Source organism: Mus musculus, chromosome 18 (assembly GCF_000001635.26).
Source record: "Mus musculus strain C57BL/6J chromosome 18, GRCm38.p6 C57BL/6J".
Taxonomy (NCBI): domain Eukaryota; kingdom Metazoa; phylum Chordata; class Mammalia; order Rodentia; family Muridae; genus Mus; species Mus musculus.
The window spans coordinates 44,102,776-44,110,670 of record NC_000084.6 but is presented as its reverse complement, the minus strand read 5'-3'; the positions used below and the strand labels follow the sequence as shown (position 1 = coordinate 44,110,670).

General features: G+C 36.4%; 1 protein-coding gene across 2 annotated transcripts; it reads right to left on the bottom strand.

Moving 5' to 3' along the window:
• Positions 1–2,127: 2,127 nt before the first annotated feature.
• Positions 2,128–6,381, bottom strand: Spink12 (serine peptidase inhibitor, Kazal type 12). Of its 2 annotated transcripts, XM_030250632.1 has the most exons (5): positions 6,298–6,381; positions 5,900–5,980; positions 4,132–4,157; positions 2,854–2,981; positions 2,423–2,615 (listed from the first exon to the last, which is right to left on the bottom strand). In XM_030250632.1, exons 2-5 carry the CDS (start codon positions 5,958–5,960, stop codon positions 2,567–2,569), a joined length of 264 nt encoding a protein of 87 aa, XP_030106492.1. In that variant the 5' UTR covers positions 5,961–5,980; positions 6,298–6,381; the 3' UTR covers positions 2,423–2,566. The 2 variants fall into 2 exon arrangements, with proteins under 2 accessions (NP_084337.2, XP_030106492.1); NM_030061.4 differs by lacking the exon at positions 6,298–6,381 and having other exon boundaries at positions 2,128–2,615; positions 5,900–6,014.
• Between the last annotated feature and the right edge of the window lie 1,514 nt (positions 6,382–7,895).

Here is a 7,895-nt window from a genome sequence, read left to right as displayed (position 1 = left end):
CCTCAACAGAGGAATGGATACAGAAAATGTGGTACATTTACACAATGGAGTACTACTCAGCTATTAAAAAGAATGAATTTATGAAATTCCTAGGCAAATGGATGGACCTGGAGGGCATCATCCTGAGTGAGGTAACACATTCACAAAGGAACTCACACAATATGTACTCACTGATAAGTGGATATTAGCCCAAGACAATATTTGAAAGGAGAGATGTGGACAGAGGAAATGCTACAGGAAGCAAGCAATGGGGTGGATATTGAATGAGTACCTAGAAAAAAACAAGGAATACAACTTTATGATCTGCATTCAGAAAGTAGAAGCGAGGATGAGGCTGATCTGGTGGCTTTGTTAAGCAATCTAGAGAAAGGGATCAAGGTCAACCAGTTGCTGTATATTAAAGAATACATATCATTATGCAACCAGCTTTTCTCATAGCTATAGTTTCTAGAAATCAAGACTTTTACAAATCTTAAATACTGATATCTAATTGAATGTAAGAAAATGTGCACACATGTATTTCTATGTACATGTGTATGCATGCATGTATGTATATTTGTAGTATGTTGACTAAAGAAACATCTCTGAAGTCGGGTGGTGGTGGTGCATGCCTTTAATCTCAGCACTTGGGAGGCAGAGGCAGGTAGATTTCTGAGTTCAAGGCCAGCCTGGTCTACAGAGTAAGTACCAGGACAGCCAGGGCTAAACAGAGAAACCCTGTCTCGGAAAAAAAAAAAAAAAAGAAAGAAAGAAAGAAAGAAAGAAAGAAAGAAAGAAAGAAAGAAAGAAAGAAAGAAAGAAAGAAAGAAACATCGCTGAACCACTTCTGACTTGTTTGTTTTGCGGTAAAAATTTCTCCTTTAAAAGCATTGTGATTAGCTGTGTGACAGTGAAGTATTCTGTCCAAGTTTGCATATTATTAATACACTTACTCAATTTTAGACCTCAAAGTATCCTTTCTCTCTTCAAAACCTTTTCTCATTCTTAACTCATCACTAACATTAGGCTCAGGCACTAAGATCAACAATCAATAAATGAGACCTCATAAAACTGAAAATCTCCTATAAGGCAAAGGACAATAGGCAATTTGACAAAATGGCAGTCTACAAAATGGGAAAAGATCTTCACTAACCCTGCATCCTGCAGAGAGATAATATCCAAAATATACAAAGCACTCAAGAAGTTAGACTCCAACAAACCAAACAACCCAATTAAATAATGAGGTACAGAGTTAATCATTTATATTTATTAATTAAATTATATTTATATTTATTTATAAATAATGTGCAGAGCTCTGGGAATCTTGTGAAAGAATGGGAAGAAGTATTGAGAAGTATTGAGAGGGTTTAAGGACACCACAAAAAAATCTGCAAAGTCAACTAACCTGAGCCCATGGGGGCTCACAGAGACTGAACTACCAAACAAAGAACAAGTAAGGGCTGGACGTACCCCCTCACCCCCCATATTATCAGATGTGCAACTTAAGTCTCCACAAATGTCCCCTAACAAATGGAATTCAGGCTGACTATGACTCTGTTATGTCATTTTAGATCCCTTTCCCCTCACTGGGATGCCTTGTCTGGACTCAGTGGAAGAGGATGTGCCTAGTACTATTGAGGCTTGATGTACCACGGCTGGTTGGAACTCATGCAGTGATTTACCCTCTCAGAGGAAAAAGGGAGGGAAATGGGAAAGGCAGATGTGAGGGTAAGACTTGGAGGAGAGGAGGAAGTGGGATGAACTTCAATTGGGATGTAGAGTGAATAAAGAAATTAATTAATTAAGGGGAGGGGGAAGAAAACTACATCTGTCCTCACCCACAAATCCACCAAAAGCCAACAATCATGGAGAATTATATTTTGGCACCATTATCACAATTTTAGAGTTCCCTTCAATGGCTTTTTGTATAGGATGCTACTCCTTTTGAGGTGGGGTGTGGTGGGAGTAGGGGTTGTGACAGAAGCCTTCTATATCTCTCTTTCTCAACTATGACTCTGCCGTGATTGATACCACTTCAAAAAGCTCCTTTGGGTGGCATGTGGTACATGATGTCACAATGATAAACTAGAGATAAGTAATATGGAGGCTTCAACTGTTCCAGACATACTAAGAAGTAACAAGTATTTTGTCCATCTTTTATTGATTTCTGACCTTAAACAACTCAAAACACCCTTTAGGAAAAACAACTATTCCAACATATTGTATCCGGTACATATGTTTACTTCAGAGCATCCTATTTTACTTCCTTCAGACCCTCTGCATAGCTACTGAAGAACTGCTCACAGATAGGGCATTTCTGGGTCAGGTAAGTGTGGTAGTAGCCTGCTTAGTTTTCAAATTTCTCCTTTCATATTGAAGAGTGTAACAGTCTACGTAAGTAAATTAATTAGATGTGCTTTCATTACATTAAACAAAGCATTGGTGTGACTGGCATAGCTTTATTTATTTTGTTTTATGCGTAATAATTGGTGGGAAGCACACTGCTGTGGAAACTGGGTAATAAGGAATACATGTCTTAGTGTAAAAAGCAAAGCAAAGGCACACCCAGTATTGTGATGTTCGAGAATCAGCATTTCCCTTCATGTTTGAAACCAAGTTTCCCCAAACTTCTTTCCCTGAAAGAAAAGAAAAGGTGTTTAGACACGAACGTCAGTAGAAATGGCTTCATTCTGGACTAAGTCAAGTGGGCAAAGATTGGTTTTCTAAGTTTTAAAAAGGGTGATAATAATATTAGTTAATTTCATATAAACTAAATTTAATAGACTAGTAGACTATTAATAAACTACTCATGGACACCTACTCCACTGGACCCAACTAAGAACATCTTGCTATTAGCAGCGTTTATTGGCTTACATGGCTGTTTGGCAGAATGCACAGCGGTTTTGGTAGGTTTTTCCATCAGTGCCACACACAGGTTTGTGGGTCTTTGGGCATGATTTTCCATCTGGGGCCAGTGTCTTCTCATAGTTGCTGCAAAAAGCCTGTCAATTAAATAATGTACTTTTAGATTATTTTGTATGGAATGGAAAAATAGCATTACATACTTCAAAATTCCTTCAAGAACATTAATTTTAATTATGCAAATTATATGTTAAAAAGAACAACCCCCTTAAAATTGCAGTAGTTCTTGTTAGCAGTTAATTGTCTTCCTTTCACCTGTTTTCTGGGTCTATGTGCATGTGCACAATAGTAAAGTGAATATGCACGGCACATTTCTTCTTTTTTGCTTCCATTTCTGCACTATTGAGTACATTCTTATAGCAGTATGTTCTGCTGCATAATACTGTACTACAAACGTGACACGGCTCTCTTCACTAATACACAATAAAAAATTTACATTCAACTCAGCAAAACATCCAGTAAGCAATAATTTATTTATTGGATTGGTGCTACATAGGTGCTCTGTATGTCAAATGCTTGGTGGTATACACAACAGGGATGATGATCTCCTAAGACAAGAGAGGAGTATCCACAGAAGCATGTGCACAGAGATCTTAGATAAAAGAGGGACTTTGCCTGCTGTTTTGACTGAGATAGAAGCTGTTTGTGATGATCTCTTCATTATCTCTATGTCTATGCCTATCTCTATCTCCATCTCTATCTCTATCTCTATCTCTATCTCTATCTCTATCTCTATCTCTATCTCTATCTCTCCAAATATTATCTTAAGTTGTCAAAATTTGTGGCACACACCTACAGGCAAGTGGATCTCCATGATTTTGAAGCCAGCCTGGTCTACATAAGAGTTCCAGAGTAGCTGGAAATACTTAGTGAGACCTTACCACAAAACTTACATTAATTTACCCCACATTCCCATGACACTGTACTATTATTATTACAGGGGCTTGAGCTGGGCAAATATTCATACTGAGGATCTGTGACATCTGTCTGAAGAAAGTAGGAAGTAACTTTCAGGATTTTGTCTAATTGTTACAAAAGCACATCTGCAGTGATGATTTTATTGGTGTAGAAAACATGTCATGCTTTCTTACAACCTTCTCAGAAAGCTCACTCTGGGAGCTCAGAAGGCATCTGTGAAAGGGCCCCAGTGCTTAAGTTGGAAGGGACACCACTGTGGTGTGGCTTGCTGGGACAGAAATGGCTTGAGAAAGATGAGAGGTACATACATACCTGAAAGCCTCCTTGGCTCACAGCATCTACAGTGAAAGAATAGACAGCAATTAATCACATGTCAGAATTGTAGTCCTTTCCAGTTGCAGCTAACCACAATGGGGTTCTGCTGCGTCTGTTTTGCTTTGTAGATAGATAACTACATGGAAATACAGAGTATTAACCACATGGAATGCTGAGAGGCAGGCTGCATTATCCAAGGCTAGGATAGCATTAGTTTCACAATGCTTGCAGACAACATTGTTGTCATTGTGTTTGCCCTTTGTGTGCTCTTATGCAATTATGTTTTCCAATTTATGAGTTATTGCATAACAAGCCTTTGAAGGTAAAGTTTAGAGCAGTTCTTTGTTGAACAGGTATATATTTATTAGAAATGTATATAAAATCTTCAATTAAAAAGCTTTTTGTTATAGTGATATAACAAAAAATACAAAAGACATTTTAAATAATTCCAATGTGAATCTTTGATTTTAAAGTTTTTGTTATAGTGATATAACAAAAAATACAAAAGACATTTTAAATTCCAATTGACATTTAAATTCCAATATGAATCAATGTGATTTATCACATCTCCATTAAACATATCCTCCTTCTACTGTGGTAATATACATTTAATTGTTGTGTTATATCTTATGTATATCAACTCATATAACAACCCTATTTTTAAAGCTGAAGAAGGCTATTCATGATTGTGCATGATTATAATTCTAGTACACAGATGTTGAAGCAGGCAGATCACTGAAAGTCAACAGAAATCCTGGTCTACCTAACAATTTCCAGGCCAGCAAGTCCTGCATAGTTAGATCCCATCTCAAGAAAACAAAACACAATAAATACAAACCCAAATAAGAACAAAAAGCCCCAAATTAAAGAACAAAACAAAACAAACAACAATAACAGCAAAGCCAATCAACTAATAAGCTAAGGAAACTGATTACCTAGACAAGTATTTAGATAAGTGTTAATAATTATATGCTATAAATGGCAGTTAAGAATACAATCTAGACTTGATAGACGCTAAAGCTTTGGCAGTACTTTTTGTTGAAGGAAACAGTGCACAAGTTTCCTATGCACCATTAATATCGTTCAAATATTAGGCAGAACACCGGGTAAACTTGTTCAATAAGATTGGGGGAGGGGGCCAGGCAGAAGAATGAGCATTGGAGGCAAGCCTTGGAGTGCCAGCCCTGGGCTCCCTCTACTCCACTACATCACCACAATCTTTGATGTCTCTCTCTCTCTACCCTTGCCCCTTTCTCTTTCCCTTCCCCAGTTAGCTCTTTGTTAACCTAGAGGTTGACAATGAATGACTAAGATTTTTATGTGCATCTCTAAAGAATTCTGACAGCTGAAGCCCATTGAATAAGAATTTTTAAAGAAGACATTTTAGTAGATTTTTCTCATTTCTATAACAAACAGTTTCCCTAAAGTCTGAAGCATAATTCTAACTGTGTGCTTCCTGTGGTGGCCCACAGACAGCAATGCAAATGGCTAACAATTCCTATATTAGATGTGCTATGAGGTATAAAACCAGTCTTCTCATCCTACATAGCATGAAACCGATTTTGGAGTTGAATAAAAGTGCTTTAAGCAGAGCACTGTAGTATAAATTAAAATTGCTCGTTTGTATACTAAAATTCCATGGAAATGAAAAGTGTTGGGGCATCACTCATCATTGTTCTCATCATCGTAAAAAAGCAGAATCATAATCCAGCTGCTGACATTAGCCAGCCTGGTCCAGAATTCCACTGCATAGTTTTTCACTCACCTACAGAGAGGAACAAACAGGCCAGGCTGATCAAAAGCAGAAAGGCACCTGCTGGCTTCATGGCGCTGAGAATCTTGAGGTCTGAGAACACAGAAATGTTAGGGGCGTTGAACATGCAGGATGGTGTTCTCTGGACTGTATTTATAAGTGAATCTATATGTCTGAATCCAAGTACCTATACATTTGTCACTCTACTACAACCTCCACCCTTATTGTGCAATTGATTTCTCTAAAGAATAGACACTAGACACCAAAGAAACTCATTTCAGGCCCTTTCCAGTCAAGAACAATAGTAAAAAAAAAACCCTGATGTTTAGACATAATTAAGTATGTTATAAATAGCGCTTCCCAAATTTCTCCTGTGCACCAGACAGTGATAATTGCAATCAAATTCTTACCTGGCAGTTTATACTCTTTGAACTTGTCTGTAATAGAGCCTTAGGGCTACTGAGCTAATAACTGGAACCTGAAATACAGTCTGAATAATTTGTGTATAATATTAATAGGGTTTGGCACCATGTCTATGAGGAAATGAAAAATGTTGATGCAAGGGATTGTGAGGTCAAGGAATTTATTAAATAAAATAGGAGCACAGCCTGAGTGGTCATAGAGACAGAAATGATAGACATTGGAAGTGAATAGTATTTATACGCTTTTTCTTTCAGGTCATAGATTTGACTCAGTATCTACATGATAGCTGCCGTTTAGTACTTTTTTTACTTAAATGAATATTTGATATGTCAGTTTTAGGCATTAGACATATATGATAGCCATAGTTATCTTTTCTCTTCTTCAAACACACTACACACTAATTATTTTAGTTTTGTTAGTTTTATTTTTCTACAAGAAATATTTCTGGGTTAGGAACTTGAATAGCTCATTCTGCTTTTTGTATTTTGAAAATAATATAATAAAATCTTACTAACATGGTCACCAAATCATGAGCTGCACAAGGACAATATTACACAAAAAAGTGGGTAAGGGAAACACCATGAGGCCTCTATCCTCACAAAGAGCTACATGGTAACTCAGGAATGCTGGGAGCATGAGAAATAGTCTTCCCCACTGGAGAGCACATCAATTAGTTATGCAATAGAAATTGGTCAGCCTTGAAAACACATAAACATAAGTAATATGATACAAGTTGTGCAAGTTGAATTTAGGAATAGTATGCATATATACTTTCTGGCAAACACATGTACATAGATATAACTTACCATTGAAAAACAAATATTCTGTAATTCTTCCAAAATAATAACCAGGCACTAATAAGTCCAGATATATTTAAATGCTGAAAATTAAATAGTACAAAGACATATTTGTAGAACTTAAATCCTACAGTCTTTTCTCAAATATTTGAATTTGAAATCTATGAATGTGAGGAAGCTGTGTTCTGAAAATTTATAAATGAGAAGAAGTTCCCATGTAACATTAAAAATAACAAAACAATTAAAGTTATATATGGATAGGTAGGGGAGCACTGAAGAGGATATTCATTGTAAATGGTAAGTATGAGTTTTGGGCAAGATAGGAATGACTAGATTCTTAAAAGTCTTGGTCTTGGCAGTTATTGTTGTTCTTGAGGATTATAGATGAATACTCAGGAGTGTGATAACAGGAGTTAATATGAGAAAATAATAAAAAATTAATGTGTAATTTTGTAGATAATTTTTTGGTGCTGGGACTTTGTACCTAGGAACAAGCACATAGCGGTCAAATGCTTTTCCACCAAAATCCATCACAGATGAAGGGGCCATCTTGGAAATGAGAGCAATTAAGGGTTAGACTGAAATGTAGAGAGAGAACTGAAGGTAAATAGTGTTATTGGATATTTTCTGTTTCTTTTTGTCCCTGGAGGCCATTAAATTTGCTGTTAAATCTGTTTTTCTCTTTGGAAATATATTTTATATTTTGTATCTATCTTCCTTGTAAATCATTAAGGTTTCATTCTTCTTATAACTTCTCAAGTATATAGAATAATTGACCTAATAATCTT